General features: G+C 40.2%; 2 protein-coding genes across 6 annotated transcripts; both read left to right on the top strand.

Moving 5' to 3' along the window:
* Positions 1-27: 27 nt before the first annotated feature.
* On the top strand, positions 28-8098 carry LOC147416044 (uncharacterized). The gene is made up of 2 exons (XM_086461498.1): positions 28-119; positions 7993-8098. Exons 1-2 carry the CDS (start codon positions 81-83, stop codon positions 8086-8088), a joined length of 135 nt encoding a protein of 44 aa, XP_086317624.1. The 5' UTR covers positions 28-80; the 3' UTR covers positions 8089-8098.
* On the top strand, positions 8098-15112 carry PTP4A1 (protein tyrosine phosphatase 4A1). 5 transcript variants are annotated; one of them, XM_086461496.1, is made up of 6 exons: positions 8098-8544; positions 10166-10258; positions 10615-10745; positions 12400-12474; positions 13679-13767; positions 14259-15112. In XM_086461496.1, the coding sequence occupies exons 1-6, from the start codon at positions 8440-8442 to the stop codon at positions 14336-14338; spliced, it is 573 nt and encodes a 190-aa protein (XP_086317622.1). In that variant the 5' UTR covers positions 8098-8439; the 3' UTR covers positions 14339-15112. The 5 variants fall into 5 exon arrangements, with proteins under 5 accessions (XP_086317622.1, XP_009947549.1, XP_009947551.2 ...); XM_009949247.2 differs by having other exon boundaries at positions 13679-14301; XM_086461497.1 differs by having other exon boundaries at positions 8429-8544; positions 10654-10745; positions 13679-14301.
* The last annotated feature ends 3834 nt before the right edge of the window (positions 15113-18946 follow it).

The raw sequence follows: 18946 nt of genomic DNA, 5'->3' as shown, positions 1-18946 counted from the left end.
GCTCCGCGGCCTCCAGCGCCTCCGCGTCCTCCTGGTTCTGCTCCTCCTGCCCCCGGCGGTGGCGCCCGCACCCCGGCTGTATGATCAGGCTACAGTCTTCAATGAGTAACCATATTCCTGTGAGTGTCGCCTGCCCGCCCGCGCCCCCCGCCCCGGCCCGCGTCTCCCGGCCCCTCGCCCCGCCGGGGGTGCGCCCCGCCGGCTGCCCGCTCGTGCCCGGCTTCCGCGCCTCTCCTCCCTCACCTCGCACCGCGCCCCCCCCCCCCGTCTCCTCCATGTTGTTTCTTTGTTCTGTCGCCCGGGCCACGCCGGCTCCCGGCGGCTTCTCGCAGCGCCGGGCTGCGGCTCCCCTCGGGCGGGCCGCAGGAGAGCCGAGCCAGCCTGGCTGCGGCGCGGCTCGGCCTTCCTCCCGCCCCCTGGCGCCCCTCTCCTGCTCCCGCCTGCCGGCGCCCCTCTCTCCTCTCCTGCCGGAAAAGGAGGAGGGGGCGACCTCTTCGCGGCTCCCGAGCGGCCCGGCCCGGGCACAAAGCCGCTTTGTGAGCCTGGCTGCCGCGGGCCCCGCCCGCCGGCCCGGCCTCCCCCCGCCGCTGTCTGGCTGGCGGTGTCTGCCGGGGCGGGCGGCCGCCGGGGAGCGCAGCGCCCCTGCAGCCGGGGCTCCCGCGCCTCTGGGCCGCGTCAGGCCGGCGGCGCGGAGGCGGCGGGGCCCGGGAGCCCCCTGGCGGGGGGAGGCCGGGGCCGGGCGGCGGCTCCGGGGGACAAGATGGCTCCGCGTCGGGAGCCTGATCGAAGCGTGATGCGAACCCGTGACCGCCGTAGCTGGGGCGACGGCCCGGCCCGCGGGGCGGTGTCCCGGCCGGGGCAGCGTCTCCTCGCCGCGGGCAGGCCGGGAGCCGTGCGCCCCGCGGCTGACGCGGCGCTGGTGGGGGCCGGAGCCCGGGGCTTTCCGGGCAAGTCGGGGCTTGCCCGTGGGCGCCCGCCAGCCGGGCGGGGAGCGCGGCCGGGCCCCGGCGCTGGGGAAGGGCTGGTGGCGCGGCCGGCGCTCGCCCCCCGCCGCGGCCCCACGTGCGCGGCCGCCACCGGGGCGAGGGCGAAGGCGGCCGAGCGGCTGCTTTGTCTCCGGAGCGCTCGGGCGGGGAGTCAGAACCGGCTGCGAGCGAGGACGTGAGTCCTTTCCAAAATGAGCTTTATGCAGCAGAGGTGGGTTATGCCCGAGCTCACGTATGCAGCCAGCCTTGTTCGGGCTGGGCTTCTAGATGGCCACTCAGCGGCAGGAAAAGTCCGCAGAGGAGTCACTTCAGTACAGGTTGAAGTGGATTTTTCTGTAGCAGTCTGCAATTAACTCTCAGAAGGCCACAAATGCAGTCAGATACCTTAATTTTGACCAAGCCTGCTTTTAGGACCTTGCTGTCTGGCTTTTCAAGGAAGGCATTTCCTTCTGGAGGTGGATCACAGTTCAGCATCAGAAATTTTTGCTTTCCTTGTATTTTTTTTTTTTTTTAAAAAAAGACCTCCCCTAGTAATCTAAGTGTCTGTGCTGCCTAACATCTGTGACCACAGAGCACAGTGTGTATTTAAGTACAAACAATGCAAGGCTTTCTGGGGGTAGCATGCCCTCCAAAAGCAGGGAAGACAAGAAAGACAAAGCGTTACCGAAATCAAGTAATCTATGGTAATAGAAGCAGGATTAGTGGTGGTTATGTGCAGGTCTTGGTTGCTGTCTGGTAGCCAGCTATGCACATGGCAAACATTATGAGCTGACGCGTGCACAGTCTCTGTGGCACCAGGGTCCTGTGATTCTGGTGTTTCTTATTGCTGCATATTAATTCCAATATGTCTACCTGCATCTGCAGAGTCTTTCCAAAGCAGTGACTCAGAAGTATAAACCCTGTCTCCCTGTAATCTCGTAAGACTGTCAAATCAAAAAACCTGAAGATGACACTTAAATGTCAGGTCTTATTATTCTGTTCATGGAACAACGGAGGGTTTTGAAATTGTCTTACAGGAACAGAGTTGGGGGAAAATGTGGAAGAAGCAATACAGAAATTGCACAGCCATGGGAGGAAATGTGAGAGTCAGAAAGAAAAATGAGTGACAAGTATAGCAGGAGCCAAGGGAGGAGGATGTCCTTGTCTTAACGAAACTAAATGTGTCAGTAAGGCAGTAAATACGTAGAATTTAGCCTTATCTAATAACTTCTATCTTGTGAAATCTTCCTGTGCTGACAGAATACATGCCACGTAAGAATACTGGATCTATCCCAGTGTGTAGGCTGACTATAAGAGATCACTTTTTCCCTTAAAGATTAACCAGAACGCCCAGATCAGGGTATTACTGAATTCTAAACTAGTAGCAGATTGTTACCTTATTAAAAAAATTCAAATTCACTGTATCGGATCAATGCAAGAGGTATTTCACTGTTAAATGCAAGTCCGTAATTTCTTACAGCTTTCTTCACGTATGCAACTTCTTGTTTGGCACATGTACCTTTATTAGACTGAATAAAATAGAGCAATAAATGTCTTTGCATATATATGCTAAATTTCTTATGTTATTGCTTAAAACATAGTGAAATATTTTTTGGGTAGGATGACAGTATTTATGTGGCTTGCTATTGAGGTAACAGTGTTCAGTCATTTTCAGACTCCTTGCTTTCAGAAGCCCAAGTGGATGCACTAGACAAGGGGATGGAAAGATTTCTGAGATGTCTCATTTTCCCCACTATCTGTTAAGGCTGCTTTGCGTGGGTTTTTTTTTTTCATGATCCAAGCAGAAGAACTAGGAACAGAGTCACATGGCCTCAGTTTCATCATTTCTGGAAGTTGCATTGACTTGTTGTACAGGAAGTTTTGAGATAATTTTTTCTTCCTCCTATACTGCATACTTGAACCGCAAGAAACATCCTTCCTTCACAGAACATGTTGTAACAAATGTGATAAGGTGGTGGAATCTCCCGTTTATGATATGTGAGTGTATTTTTTTAGGCCAGTCGCTTTCTCTGGTCCAAAATGGGTAGTGTTACCACTGTGCCCAGTAGACAGGAGCTGTAGCTTGTCAATAATACCTAATGAAGGTGTGCCTCTGCCTTGTGTAATGTCTCTGCACTTTGTGCCCCTTACCCTCCCACTCCTCATTTGCTTTCGCAGTTGCTACTTAGGCCTTGAGTAGTACGAGAAAGTCAGGAATATTTGCCCCCCTATCCTTCAGTAACTTTTTTTTGGGATAGCAGGTTAAAACAGTGAACTTACTTGCAGGTGTTCTCAAATTGTAGTGAAATGTTTATTTCAGTTCTCTAGTTTTGATCCTGTGGTTTCAGTAGGTGAGCGTGTGGCACGTCTTGACTTCAGAGAATATGGTACTGCATAGTTTGTTCTAGGTATAAATGTTTCTGGTCTATAAGCAGGTGGATTGAGCAACTGTGAACAGTCTTGCACATCTGAAGGTAGAGTGAAGTGTCATCTAACTGTGTAAACAAGCGCTTTTGTTTGCATGCTTCTCAAGATGCTACCGAGCTGCGAACAAGAATGTCAACAGCATGGGATAACCTTACACCTCTCTGCTTTCCACATATTGGTAACGATCTAATAGAACTTTCATAAGCAGTTTTTGCCAGACACAAGTGACTGTTTCAAACCCAGAATTAACATACATGTGAATCTGCTTGTCAGTGAAGATGGGTGCTTTAGCTTCCTGTCCCAAAGAATGGCATGAATTAAATCTTTTCTTTTCAAGATGTCTTCCTCTTGCTTCAATAAGCTATTCTCTGACTTCCTCTAGCATAAAAGATAGTAGATGGTAACTTGACTTTATCCCACAGTGGACAGGATACCTTCTCTTACTAGGTGGTCCTGGCGTATTAACCTTAGTTTTATTTTCCAAGTTTATTTTGATGGATCTAACAGCCTAAATGTTGTTTGTCTTTCTGTTACTGATAGAAGCTGCTGCTTCTGTTTCCAAAAGTCTTAAGTGTTAATTTTCCTCCAGGAAAACTCACGTAAATTGAAAAGAATATGCTGGACTACCCAACCTGATGGTACAAACAATGAGTTAGTGTCATTCTGTTGAAGAAACTTCTACATACAGTACTGTGCACTTGAGTTTCACTTAAGCAGCCTTACAGTTTCATACGTGGTCTTGACTTTTTTTTGAAAGCTTACCTACCACGTAGTTAACTGCCTGAGACAATATAATTTTAAAGCTGTACTTCCAAGCCTTTCAAGTTGCTTATGGCATTTGGGTTCCTGCTAAGCCCAAGGTGGTCTTAATTACTGTAATGCTATTTTTATAGCTGATTTCTTATCTTTCAGGTCTTCTTACTGAAGGTGGGTGAAGCCTCTGGCTTAACGCCATAATGCAAACAGCATGCCAGTGTGCTACTTGTCTTTAATTTTCATTTGACTCCCAGAACAGAACTAAGCTAGGTTGACAAAACTGTCTTAGGATAGTGCAGTGTGTTGCTGCCTTAAGGAGTTGGTCTGCATGTGGAGCTTTCTGGCTAGCAATGGTGAGAAGTAAAGGCATTTACATCAAAGGAAAGTGTGAGCTTTGCTCCTTGATAATGTGGCAGCAGCAGTTGCCAAGGCAAACTGAGACTCAAATACATGCTTGGTTAGGTCCTTAGTTGTGTGAATTAGTAAGGTGCTGATGTGTCTAATTGCTAACTGTTAAGTCAGTATTAACAAAATGAATTCATTTGTAGAGGTTAATTACACATAGAACTCAGACTTAACATTGTGTAATGTACTTGCTTCAGCTTTGCATAAGAATTTGAACTGTGCACCCAGTTTCTAGATGCAATTAACAATCTGCATTAAAAAAGTAAGATTTATTACTCAACTAATGCTTTGCTGCCCGCCCTCCTCTTTAACCCCTCCCCCCCATCACGAGTTTGTCAGGTACGTACTGAGTACTCCTAGCTGCGTACTAAGGGCAGCCTGCCTACCAGGCTGGATGAATCCTAATTGCTTCTTACTTCATACCTGCCCCAGTATGGGGTCATGTTAACTGTTTCCAATTACTCTACATTCTTGTCTCCCCCAAAATCTCCCATCTTGCAGATTGAAAGATCTTTTCTTTACCCTACTGACCCCGTTCTATCTCCTTGAGCTCACTTGCATGCTTTTCTATTTCTGTTTCTGACAGCCTCCACTTGCTCATCCTCTACCAGGGAAAAGGACTGGCTGTGATTCCTCTTAGCGGGCTTAAGAGATAAACATGAGATCTGCCAGTGCATACGGAAAGTGGCACAAGACCTTGTGCAGCTGTAACTGCTTAGAGCTGTCCTGTCCCTTTTTGCTCTTCTGCTTCTTAAACTAATTGAAAGTGACTTTAAATAAGCTATCTTCAGTTCATTTTTTCAGTTGCTATTTTAAGTGTTGCCTAGGCTTGGTCCTAAGAATCTTTAATGCACACCTACCTTCTGCTAGGGTATGGCTGGCGTGTCAGATGACGATTCTTGGAGTTCTTCTAAGTCTGCATTCTCCTGGTTCCTGTTACTCTGTTGTCCTTTGGCTTCAGAGGATCCTTCTTAACTCCTTTTTCTTGCCTGTCAAATTTAGAGTTCTCACTGTCCCACAAGTTACCACAAATAAAAACTGAAATAGTTTTTTTGCAAGTAAGTAGCAAACTTAATCGTGCAGTCTTTACAGAAATGGCGATGGTAATATCTCTGGAGTGGCAGCAATGTGCATGTAAAATTGTCCTATTACTTAGCAGGTTGGTTGGTTTGGTTTTGTTTCACAAGCCGTGCCTGTGATTAAGGTGCATCCTTAAAACTTTTTACCAGGAAGCTGTCTGAAAACATGAAAAGGATGCCTGGAGGTGTTTGGCCTGTTTTTTCTAAAGGTCCTTTTCAACATTGTGTGATGCAGCTCTACCCATCTGTTGCAGTCCAACCTCTTGATGATTTTTATATTCTCTGGACTTACAAATGGAGCAAAGCCATGTCTACAACATAAAGCATTGTTGCAGTGCTTTAAATTGTAGTTCACTTTAAGAACTTCAGCACTGCTAAAGGTCCCTTTCAACCCAAACTATTCTGTGATTCTATACCTCTTAGAAAACTCAACAATTAAGACTATTGATCTGTTGTGACTTCTGTTTAATACTAATCATTGTTAGATAGAGTCACTGTGGACCCCTGGTATATAGTTTAGTGCCTGCAGTGGAGTCTTGGTCCAGCTTCTAATCCTAGATAGCAGTTAGGTACCATAACTTATTTGCATGTAGCTTTTTCTTCCAGCCCTTTGGTAAAGTGTGTTAAGACATTGGCTATTAACAGGACTTGTTGTACAGTTGTCTTTTGGACCTCATCTTCTGAATTTGCTTTCTTATGGTTGGGAAGCTTTTCAGCACAAGCTGCTGCTTTCATGGTCCTTTCAAGGGAAAAGTTTGAGTGTAGAGCACTGAAATACTGTCTCTTCTCCTTATTTTCTTATGTACACTTGCCCTGATTATGTATGTGGGTGGATATATCAAGCTGGTTTGTAGTTTAAAAAAAAATCTGAACATTGCTACAATGAAGTTACAGCTTCTGTTTGCTAGAAACTAGATTTATAAGGGCAAAGAACTGATACTACTGTGTCCTAGCTGGCAGGAAAAAAAAAAAAAAATTTTTAAAAAGAAGTCTTTAAGTCTGATAGCAATTCTGTAACACTGCGTGCTCAGCTTATCTATTTCCAAAGTGTCTTGGGCAATATTTTATTTGGGTATAGAAATACATGGATTCCTTCCAATGTTTGTAGTTGACTGGCCAGTGTAAGTAATTTTTGCTGCTAAATAGTTGTAGGATCAATGATGTTTCTCTAGTACCTAAGTATATTTAGTGGGCATTTGGTTCAGCTTGTACCTATCTTTTGGGAAAAAAACTTCTCTTTTCGTCCCTTCTGTTCCCTAGGCGGATATTGGCAGCAGCACTGCTACTGTGGCTGGGCAAAAAACTAACTCCTCTGCTGTAAGGTTCCACCATGCAGAAAAGCATATATTCTTGGTTCATTTGCATAGCAACATCTGTAAATTAATACACAACTTGGAGCAGTTCATCAGCTATCTAATTCCTGGTTGTGCATCTTGCAGTAAATTTAATCATAGCAAAATAGTACACCACTGGCCAGGAATGACCTGTTCAATAAACTTGCCCGTGTATGGTTTTTAGCTAGACTACTATCACTGTTTTGGTATATTAATAAAGTCATGCTGTAAAAAGGCAGTTAAAAGCAGATAAAGGTTGCCGTGTGTCTTCAGCCTTTAGTACGTGAAATGTTCCTTAGTTAGTAATCTGTGTGCCTTGAAAGTATTAAAATATATTCAAAACTTGCATTGTTTCGTTAGGCTGCAAAGACTTTGCATTTGCTTTCAAGGCCTTCTATTTGAGAGAGGTGAATTTAGATGTGGGTTGTTTTTTTTCTTCTGGCTGTTCTGTATGTGAATTAATGATGGTTATATGCAAAGTGGGTCTTTATCCTTTAAGACAAGTGATTCTGCATCTATGTAGAGACTGGTAGTTTTGTTTAAGCACTAGAAGTTGTCTGATGCTCAGCTTGAATACTCATCCTTGACTTCCTTAAGGTCATTGTAACTTCATAGGTGTTGTGATGTCTCAGTTCAGAATGGAAAATGCAGTTGTATGGATATCCTGGAAAAGCTATGCTTTATCTAAATACTAGAGTTCTTAAAACTTCCTCTCCTATTGCTATGTTTAGCACATTTGAATTCATATTTTAATATATTTCAGTTTTTGGTGTTGAAAACAACCCTATATGGAAACTTTGTGTTAAGTACATGTTGGTGGTGGGTTTTTTCCAAGTAATTCTTTCTAAGAAAGGTAACAGGATTCTTATGCAAACCTAATTTTTTAATGAAAAAATAAACCTTGTGAAACTGGTTACTTGCTCTGTTTTTTTGTTTTGTTTTATAATGCTTGGTGTCTTAAAAATAACCTTGCTTCACCTGTGCTCATTATGCTTTTCCGCCCCCCCTCCCTCCCTCTCTTTACAGCAGTTCTGTGGTGTTCTTGGTCACACATTTATGGAGTTTCTGAAGGGCAGTGGAGACTACTGCCAGGCACAGCACGACCTCTATGCAGACAAGTGAACTGTAGAAATTCATTACTACTCCACCAAGAAGCCCCCCTAAGAGCGGTTGACCAGGATAAGAAGTATTGAATTGAAATTGGCAGAGCATTTAACAACAGAATTCAGACCTGGATGGGGTAAACCTCAGTGCACTGCCTTTCTTTTGCCTCAGTATTACTGGATTGAAGAATTGCTGCTTCTTGTTAGGAGGTTCATTTCATTTCCCATTGCTCCCAACTTCATACTTCCAAGCACTGAGAATTTCACGTGGAGTATAGTGAAGTAGACTTCAGTTTCTCTACATCACTTCGTATTAGAATTTTTTTTTTTAATCCTTTCATAATCTTGTTGCATGTTTAACTAAATCAATATGGCCCGAATGAACCGCCCAGCTCCTGTGGAAATCACCTACAAGAACATGAGATTCCTAATCACACACAATCCAACCAATGCAACCTTAAACAAATTTATAGAGGTAAGGCCAGGACAGAATTCTGACTGATGTACTTTTTTTAATGCCTGTACAGCATGCTTTATTAACAGTTTCCTTCTTTACTAGTTGATAGCAGCTATGGAAGCCATATGAAGAGGTACTGAGACTGTTCATATATTGACTCTTTTGAAATAGTGATGCCATGCTTCAAAGACCTACAGACAAATCTATTCAGATATACATTGGCCTTCACAAAAACATGTGAAAGCGAACCAAAGAAATAATTATATTGTCAATTATATTGTGCATTAAGTACATTATTTATTTAGGTCTGAAAACAGGAATTATCTGGCAGAATTATGTATAGAACAATACAAAGGTGTGCTAGTTGTAGGAACTAGGATTCATCTAAAGTGCTATAACATTTCCTTGCACCTATTGCATAGTGATTAAAAAGAATAATTCACTGTGCGTTGTGGATCAGAACCTTGGGAACAAATAACAGAATTGCAAAATGTTTTCACTGCCTGTCTCCCTTGGGTATTAGCATATCATGGTTCTAATGTAGCTTAAGAGAATCTTCTGAATGTCATAGTGTCTGCTTGAGCAAAATTTGTGTCAGAAGGCTTGCTTTGCATCCAGAGCTGCTGAAGGTACTTTAAGTGTTTTGGTATATGCTGAATTGTTGACTGACTAAAGCCAGGTGGCTTTGCATATACTGCTAGTATCTAAATGTATCATCTAAACCATCTAGCTTGTTGGAGCTATAAAGTACACAGTTAAAAGTGTTTGCGTGTATGCAAACTGTAGATTCTGCCAAAATTACCTCCCCATAAGGTCTGAGTTTGTAATGCAATCCCTCACTAGCAAAATTTTAGGTGTATTATACCTCTATTTTGCATTCAGTGTGGGATAATTTACAAGAAACATAGTGAGATAATATTTGTCTGCCTTTATACCCTCACAATTAGATAAAGTATGCTTAGGCTATGCTTCAGTCATTACTGTGACACTTAGTGTGAATGGTGGGTTGTTGCAGAGAGAATGAGAGTGATTGCCTTTTTTAAATGGAGGGTAATGGCAAAATAGAAAGTTAAATTTTGTTATTCTTTAGTTATGATAACTCAGGAACTGGAATAATTTACTGTCTTTTTGTTTTTCTTTAGTTATGATAACTCAGGAACTGGAATAATTTATTATCTTGTGCTCATAATTCTTAACAGTAAGAGGTCTTACAAAACTTTTAAGCAGGGGGAGAGAAGGGGAAGATCTAAACCTCAGAATGCTTTCAGTGACTTATATAGCTTTGCAAACCAGAAAATTTCCTATTCCTTTAAAAGGAATGATCTTTTGGGGGTGGCCTACTTATTTCATCAATATTTATCTGGATCTGATTTTAAAAGAAAAAAGCTTGATCCAGCATACCAAAACTTAATCTTCAAATATGTTTGCAGAAGAGCTTAAAGTTATCTGACATTAGCATGCAGGTTTTCAGTTTTTTCAGCTTTCTGTGTTCTTCATAGGGTGGCAAGCATTTGTGTGAGTTTACTTACTGAAAATTTTGGAATGCATTAATGAGAAAACCTATTGAGAAAATTAAATGGTAAGTGAAGTCAGTTTACTCTTAAAGCAGTGTGTTTTTTTTTTTTTTTTCACTCCCTAGGAACTTAAGAAATACGGCGTTACCACAGTGGTTCGAGTGTGTGAAGCTACTTATGACACTGCTCCGGTGGAAAAAGAAGGCATTCAGGTTTTGGTAAGTAGTGTAGAAGCAGAATTTAAAACCAACACACCCCACCCCCACCACTCGCAAAAGAAAAAAAAAAAAAGTCTTGACACCAGCTCATTAACTCTTCAAGGGGGCAAAAGCTGTACAGACATATACTTTTTATCAGGAAAACTGGCTTTGAGCAAAATCATTTGCTCAATGAAAATGGATTGAAAGGAATATATTCCTAATATTGCTGTAGTTATACTGTTAGAAAACTGTAAGCTTGAGTGGTTCCCTTAGTCAGCTCTTCTGTCCATTGTGTCCCGTCCTTTTTTTTGTGTATGCACATGGCATACAAGCCTAGAGAGTTCTGTATTTATGTATGTCATGCTATATTTCAGGATTGGCCCTTTGATGACGGTGCTCCACCATCCAACCAGATTGTCGATGATTGGCTAAACCTCCTTAAAGTTAAATTTCGTGAAGAACCTGGTTGTTGTATTGCTGTACACTGTGTTGCAGGTCTTGGAAGGTGGGTAAAGTTTTAAAGATCTGTTGAATTGCCATCCCTGCTCAGTCTTGTTAACATCTAGTATGAAAGTTTGAGGCAAATGTAAAATAATCACATATGCAGTATTTGAAGTGATGTCACACTTAAAAGTAGTTGAGATGGCAGGAATGTGTGTGTATATTAGACTTAAAGGCCTTTTAGTCAGCAGATGATGTCTGCTATCACATCTCTTAACAAAAACTACTGAATGAAGTAAACAACTATATTGTTGTATCAAGCATATTGATGACAGTCTCATTGATATTTTTTGTCTTGCATTGTCTTCTCTTTTTCTAATAGATTTGGGTTTTAAAGACTCACCTGTAAGTTTCCCCTTAATCCCCATTTCAGCAGCATTGGCAGTCTCCTTGTGCCAAGAGAATTGTAACCATTAGCCACAAACAAGTGGCATGTTCTGGCACGTCAAGACCAACTTTCATCCACCACCTATTTGGGGGATGAAAAGTAGTCTCCAGAGTTCCAAAGCTCTGTTTCTGTCTCATTTCTAACACCAAGCCTCAAAATCTTTATGGATAATGCTAAATATATTCTCCACTTAGCCCTGTTCCATCTGTCTGCTGCCACTATCTTAAATACAATTCAACAGTTGTGAGAACATGATGGATTTGCTGCTGTTGTTCTAGGCTGCTTGGGAACTAGATCTGTTCAAAAAGCAGTTGCCATATTCTAGCCATGGGTTTCAGCATGTCCAGTATAAAATGGAGGTTTCTGGTCTTGCTGTCCTAAACCTGGCTTATGCACTCCTTGTATTATGACTTTATATGTAACAAAGTTGACTGTTGCGGTGAGTGCCACCAAAACAAGTCCTCTTCAGCTGCTTACAATGATATCTGTTTGTTTTTCCTCAAAATTGGGCAGTTAACTAGCTGAATATCCTAGCTTTTTATCATATATGTTTTTTTAAATCCCTGAACATATAAAACCACTTAAGCTTGCTACTAGATGCACAAGTCTGTTGATAGTGCGTGGCACAGGGTTTTGTCTTGAGGTTTGGTTGTTGGGTTTTTTTGAGCCATAAATTGCGAATGTATTTGAGTTTGATTTGTGTCAAGCTTTCCTAACTAAAACCTTTATTCTGTCAATGTAGAATACTGAGGCAAGCAAGGAAATCCTTGGGCGTGTGCAGCAGCCTGTGGATTGCATCTGTTCCTAAAACTTGACACTTTTTCTGGGCTTGTCAGTTCTTACTGAACCTGACCCTTCTTCTGATTTCTGCCTTGGGGTCCTGACTGCCTCTGAGGATGCTTGTTTGTGGGAATAGAAATCCCTATGCAACACTTTTCCCCAAATCAATTTGCTTTGAAACAAATGGGTAAAGATTACTTGCATTTTATTCTTGCTGTCCTCTCTTATACCTGAAGTCAGATGAACAAAGCTAAGATTGCCCAGAGTTCATTTAAACCTTTTTCTAAATGAGGATGAGTAGCTTGAAAACAGATGGCATAATGGCTCAGTTAATGTAGAAATGCCTTCTGTCTGGTTTTTTTTTTTGCTTCCCCAGGGAAGAAACATCAGATACACAGAATGACAGAAAAGATAACTGGGGAAAGTAAACTTTTTTCCTAAGTATGCATTGTCGAATGCTAAACTGAATATTTTTTTTTTTTTTTACCAGAGCTCCGGTCTTAGTTGCTCTTGCACTGATAGAATGTGGAATGAAGTATGAAGATGCAGTGCAGTTCATAAGACAGTAAGTATGAAGCTAATATCTAGTTTTTTCCAATATTTAACACATTGATATATCCTTGGGCATTAAAAAATTCTGAATGCTGTTCTTGTCCTTTACTTTTTTTTTGTAAGATATTTAGTACATCTAAACTTTTTAACACACATACTGCATGCAGTCAGTGTTGTAGGACTTGGCCTGTGGGATGGGTATTTTCTGTTCCCATGGAAACCAAAATCAGTAAGTAATTATTTGAGCAAGTTCAAAAAAAAAAACAACACCCAAAAAAACCCCAGAAAGCCAAACTTTCAGTTAGATCTGCAGGTTGTCTTTATTATTTGTACGCATAAGAGGCAGAATATCTTTTGAAATTTAGGTTCTCTCTACTAGTTAGAGCTAACACTCATTCACATTTGTGGATCCTTTCTTCTGTATTGGATAAAAGTGTGCTAAATAGTTCTTCCTGGTCTTTTCTGGTAGTCTCCTGAAGAAAAATATTTCCTTGAATTTTTAAAATAAATTTATGTAAGTTCGATGAGAACAATTTTTGTCTCAATGCCTTAATTTTGTGGGTTTCAACTATATTTAAAAGAAGCAGCGGCTCTTATGAACAGCACCAAAATACTACTTGCATAATTGCCAATCCATTAAAGAATTAAATTCAGCTTGTACATCTTAACTGGCTGGTATATACAAAGTGAGGAATAGGAAGCCTGGTACATACTCAAAAAAACCGCAACACCTTTTTTTCACACACTTCTGGTTTGAGAAAACTAAAAGCTCAATTTCTTCAAACTTCTTTATTACAGGGAGTTACAATGTTTATGTACTTTCTTAATATTGCAGTGTTCTTCATAATTATTTTAAGAGACTGAATAGCTTCTGCTTTCTTAAGAAGACCATCTCACATCTGCTCTATAGTTTCCTTTTGAAGTTTCTTCTAAAGATCTTAATGTAAGATCTTTGGCTTGTGTATATCAGAGACTAAAACACTGACTAAAATGCTATGTATTCCTTTGAGCATGTGGTCCAATGAGGTATTTGTGAAAGGAAGCTACCACCCTCTTTCCTGGCACTTAACTTTTAATTATCCTTATTTTGGTTACAGGCTTGACTTAACGGTGGGGTTTATTTTCAGTGACCTAAAAATATTTTTCTCTGGTTGGTGATATTATTTCACTGGGCAGCAGATTAATGTTCTGTTCAAAATACTTTTTCCTCCATCTAGGAAGCGGCGTGGAGCTTTTAACAGCAAGCAACTTCTGTACTTGGAGAAATACCGCCCCAAGATGCGTCTGCGCTTTAAAGACTCCAATGGTCACCGAAATAATTGTTGTATTCAGTAAAGCTTAACAGCCTATAGTACTTCCTTGGGAATAAAGGATGGAAGCTAGAATTAAGCAGACTGCATGCCAAAGACATCAGTCTGATATTTTTTTAGTAGTAAAGGAAGCTTCCTTAGGAGTATTTAATAGGCTAAAGGCTTAGTAGAAATGCGACTTCTATGTTTAGCTAAATATCCATCTGTTTGGAGACCCAGTAAATGTTTTTGCTGTACCCTGTTTCTGAGCTGTCTCCTTGGTCATTAATTACCAGTTCAAATATCCTTTAATCATGCCATTGAGTCTTACCCACCTAGTTTCAACTACTAAAAATTGGGGTACTAAAATAAATCAATCTGTAGAGAGATTAGGTGCCAAAATACCCAGCATATCAGCTACATGTTTTTCCTTATAAATGAGCATAGCTCTGATGACATGAGAACTACCAGCCTATCTGGACCTTACTCTTTTTTTTTTTTTCTACAGTCATTTCAATATTGAAGAATATGGCCTCTGAGGTAGTCTTGCCTGCTCACTGTATGTTTTGTCTCCCACAATCGCACTAGAATTATCAGGATTTGCACAGTCTGTCTTTTTAATACTATGAATTACAGCAACTTTTTACCCCAGTGTCTGTACTCTTCTGTTATCTGAACCTCTCCATTTTACAAATCATCACTCACTGGTTACTCATGTAGAAAATCTTTTAAATTGTACAGAAGCACACAAGTCTTTAATGTCTCCAGACAAAAAGCCTTACAGTAAAATTAATGTTGGCACTTCATGTGCAACTTAACAGAGGGCCTGAAAAGGTTGGGAGGGGCTATTTAATATTTCTAGTAAAATGTTGCCTTTGTCTTGTGCAGGAAGTATAGAATATGCCCTTTACTTTAGTAAATATTTTTTTAAAACGTAGAAATGCTTTGTTATTGTAGCTAAAAATTCTTAATCAGAAAATTTCTGAAAAATCTTGTAGTTTCTTTTACTGTACCTATTGAAAGTTGTTTACCAACTATTGCTTTGTTGAAAGTGTGATTTATTTTTTTTCTTTTGTTTTCCCTCCTTGAGTTTCTGCTATGACTTGGGCAGACCTCTGTAATATTTTGTATGCCTTTCAAGCTGCGTAACTTAATATTTGGATACTTGATAATTTGTTTTATTATGTAATTGATAAAATGGTGATGTGTATTAATGTTAGTTCAACCATATATTTATACTGTCTTGGGAATGTGTGGTTATAGTTCTGTGGGAGAAATAATTTTGCCAGTGTTCACCAGCTTGTAAAATCTAGTGCGAGAGCTTAAACATCTAAATAAATACTGAAATGCACTTACAAAGTTTGCTGAAGCGCTCATGACTCACTTATTTTTGTGTACTTTGTTGGCAGTCTTGAGGTGCCTACATTCAGAATCTATCCAGGCATCTGTTCTCCTTTTTTTTTAAAAAAAAAAAAAAAAAAAAAATCTGGGCCTGAATGTCCCCTTTGCTGTAAAGTTTGCTGTTTGTTTTACTCATAAATAAATGTGGACAAAAATTAGTAGTAGAAAGTACAGTATTTCTTCATGTAGCTTACTTGTGACTTCCCTTCCCCGGTACTAAAATAGCTTACTTGCTTAGTGTTCTCAAACCTGTCTTTGCAGTAGATGTAAGGCTTGGAGAACACTTGTATCAGTAGCATTAGAATTTAATTACGTGTCATTACATTATTACATACAATAAATTGTATGATACAATGCTTCGTTGTCAAGACTGAAGCTATGCTCAAATGGAAGATATCCCAAAAATTATGTGAGCCTAAGGCCTGTGTTTGAGTTTCCAGAGTGGTGACCAAACTTCCTCATGAGAACTGGAAGGTGCTCTTAGTAGCCAGCTGAGTTGCTGTCCTTACTGGTGATCATACGCTCAGGCCCATGTCTGCTTAAAATTAAAATTAACATAGAGTTAAACACCTCTTCCCTTTCTAAACAGTGGGGTGGGATGCTATGTACCACATAAGCTTCAATGAGTCTTCTGAAGGGTTGCTTTTGGAAAGGTATAGTCTCATTATAAAGAGCACTTTGAAGTGATTGAAAAATGCCCGAAACTGTACATAATTTAGCTTAGTCTGTAAAATAGTAAAATAAACTCTTAACAAGTTCAGCTTTCTGTTGGAAGATAAACTTGGTATAAAGAAATATAGCTTCATTTGGCTGGGGAAATAAGGCCTTTTCTTTTAGAATGATGTCCAAAGTCATCAATGTTTCTATTGTCAAGATGGATTAGACTTTAGGAACAATTGCAAAGATAAAACCTACAAAAATTCTGTTAATGTGGCAGTACAGCAGGCTGATACAAGTACTGGTTTAACACAGATTAGTATCCAAATTGAGTTAAAGGTACTAATCTGGTCACTCATGGAACTAGGAGGAATCTATAAAATTAACTACCAGTAAAATGCCTGTTAACTTTTTTTACTTATTTAAAATTATTAGTGCAATTTCTGTACACTCATCAGATTTTGCTGTGTCTCTGCAGGATTTATATGGGCAAGGAGGGCTGTGTATAGGTCAAGAGCTCTAACTTGATATCGATGGGAGCTTGGTCCTTTGAATTCTTTAAACTTGAGACTGAGCTTGACTTCAGTTGATTTCAGTAAAAGGAGATTTCTAAAGACGAAAAACTTTTGCCTTGTGAGTGTGTGTCTCTTTAAAGCAAAGATCAAGTTAACTGCTGAACTCTTTCCACATTTAGACGTGAATTCTGAAGGAACAGAAAGCGTCTCTTCCTCTTTTGTCTAACAACTCTGGTAGTTTTTAGGGACTAAAATGTTGACCGTACTCAAAATGTGAAGATAAGATAGCACATGGAAGTACATAAAGCAAGTTAAACTCCTGTAATTTATATGAATTTGCAAATAAAAGGGAAGAAAAGCTGAAATTTAGTTACTGTATGTTCACTTAAGGCTAAAGCCTGGCAGGGAAGACGCTGCAATGTTACATCTAATTTTAGATGCTTAGAATGGCTATATAACTGTTCTGTCCTTTCTTCAAGGGTTATGTTGTGGCAGTACTTAATTATGTGGTAGCACATTCTTGTCCTCCACTAGACTATGTTTTGTGCTGTGGACCTAATGGCTTGGGTAAGTATGGCTTTGAAATGGTGGTAACATTTATAGGATTCCTTAGCATGTAGCAGAAGTTAAATACGTACGGGAAATATGGGGAGAGGGAGACCATGATCATGCAATTATTGCAGCAGAAAACTGATAGGTTCTCTGTATTGTTTTGTCATGTAATCCCAGAATAATGCTGAGGAAAGCTAATCAAACAAGATACTCTGTTACTGGATATCCAAAATCAGATACAAAGTTGAATGTGATTTTCTGGAATCTGACTCAGAAGTGCCGAGCAGTCAGTTTCAGCTGAAGTCTGTAAATACTGTATTTGTATATGAAATTACGTAGTACTACATATTTCTGAACAGCCCTGAGGCATTTCAGACTGAGTACCCAAAACTAGTTAATACTTCCAATTGTTAATCTCCCTGATCTTCAGTTCTCTGTGCATAAAAATCCATTCATTCCCATCCTCACATAAGGAGGGCAGTTGTGGACATAAGCAGTAATTTCTGAAGTAATCAGACCCATCTGTACTATTGCAGAAGAAAGAGTAGGAAAATGTGTAATTCTGCACTGAGTACAAATTCTAGGTTAGGCTTCTTTGGCCATAAGAAAAGTAGTAAAGCACTACTCATTCATGTGAGCATTGTTCATCCTTACAAATGAGATAGGGAAAATCTTGTGTAATTAGATACTTGTATTTGAGAGGGCCAAACTGCAGTTTCATACATGACCTTACCTGTATTGTTTTTAAGCTGAGTGCTTGACTGCAGCATTAATAAAATTGTTTTTTCTTTTTAAATATATGCAACACAATTTAAATAGTTACTGAGAAGTAGTATTCAAAATAATATTTTAGATTTGTTGGGATTTTGCTGTATCATTAAGCAAGTATTTTCTCTAAGTATGGGGGAGGTTGTCAAACCAGAGATCATAGTACTCTACTTGGAACAATGTCATCTTTTTGTACATATTTGTGTAATCCCACTGTAATAAAAAGAACAGTTATACTTCACAAGTTGAATTCAAATCTTAAAATCAAGCTGATATTTGGTGGGTTTTTTTAGTAGCTGGGAGGGACTCATCTAAACAAATACAGACTTCTACATGTGAGTAGAGGCTTCCCCTTACACTCACTGAAAAGGATTTTGCACTTCTCAGGCAATTAATATTCTAAGAGAGATACCTAAAATAGGTTATATAAAGAGCTTTCTAGAGGTGAGAGAGCATAGTCTGTAAATGGAGCATGGCAGAGCAAATTCAGTTTGCAATGTTGGTATCTACAGGTAGATCAAGTAAGTCTCACCTAATTCATGTAAGTGCAATAGTTGAAAGTATCAGGTAAAGTATTGGGTATTTCTCTCATCATACCCTGCTCCTAATGTGTTATAAACATTGACAATTATAACCTGATTTGATTTTTACTGATACAGATTTATGCTACAGGTAACCACAACAAGCCTTATTAGACATTATTTTCCTCCTAATGATTACCTGCATGAATGCTGTTAATTTTGATAGATACTGTTCTAAAGCGTTCTGTCCTCAATGCATTGGTAATTATCTCAGTAATAACACAAGTTACTTATCGGTGGAAAACATCTTTGTGGACTAATAGTGGTTAAACAGTGGTCTGACAAGAAACGATAAGGACAGTGCCAGAAGATCAAGTTGCCTGCTTTAATTTCCGATTCAAATGAGAACTCTCTCAAAGTGCAGCTGAAGAAAACCAGGTACCACAGTGTTTGGATACGTGGGAATGCTCAAGACAGAAATACTCAAATAAGACATTCAGTGTCAACACTTAAGTATAACCTGCGTCAGTGTAACAAAACCTAAATAAATACATGGAAAGGGTATTTTCTAGTGGGCTGGAGTCTTAATTCCACTTTATTGGTAGAGTAACAGCAGTAGCAGATCCATGCCCTTCATATAAATTTGCACATGACAATACTTTGGCAGTTTCACAGATGCCTCTTCTGAAGAAGGCAGAACTTGAATTACAGTTGGGCTTTGAATGAGAAATAATTTAAGACAATAAACTCTTCTTCCCAATCCATAGGACCGTAGTTAAGAT

The sequence above is a fragment of the Leptosomus discolor genome, chromosome 2 (genome assembly GCF_034619465.1).
Source record: "Leptosomus discolor isolate bLepDis1 chromosome 2, bLepDis1.hap2, whole genome shotgun sequence".
Classification (NCBI taxonomy): Eukaryota; Metazoa; Chordata; class Aves; order Leptosomiformes; family Leptosomidae; genus Leptosomus; species Leptosomus discolor.
Note: the sequence above shows the minus strand (reverse complement) of the source record. Positions and strands in the feature narration are given on the sequence as shown.

Excerpts from the sequence above, each read along its gene's own strand:
- LOC147416044 (XM_086461498.1), top strand. The coding sequence starts at position 81 with ATGATCAGGCTACAGTCTTCAATGAGTAACCATATTCCT. Across the intron at positions 120-7,992 it reads CAATGAGTAACCATATTCCT|CAGTTCTGTGGTGTTCTTGG; the intron begins GTGAGTGTCGCC and ends CTCTCTTTACAG.
- PTP4A1 (XM_086461496.1), top strand. The coding sequence starts at position 8,440 with ATGGCCCGAATGAACCGCCCAGCTCCTGTGGAAATCACCTACAAGAAC. Across the intron at positions 10,259-10,614 it reads AAGAAGGCATTCAGGTTTTG|GATTGGCCCTTTGATGACGG; the intron begins GTAAGTAGTGTA and ends GCTATATTTCAG. Across the intron at positions 12,475-13,678 it reads GCAGTGCAGTTCATAAGACA|GAAGCGGCGTGGAGCTTTTA; the intron begins GTAAGTATGAAG and ends TCCTCCATCTAG.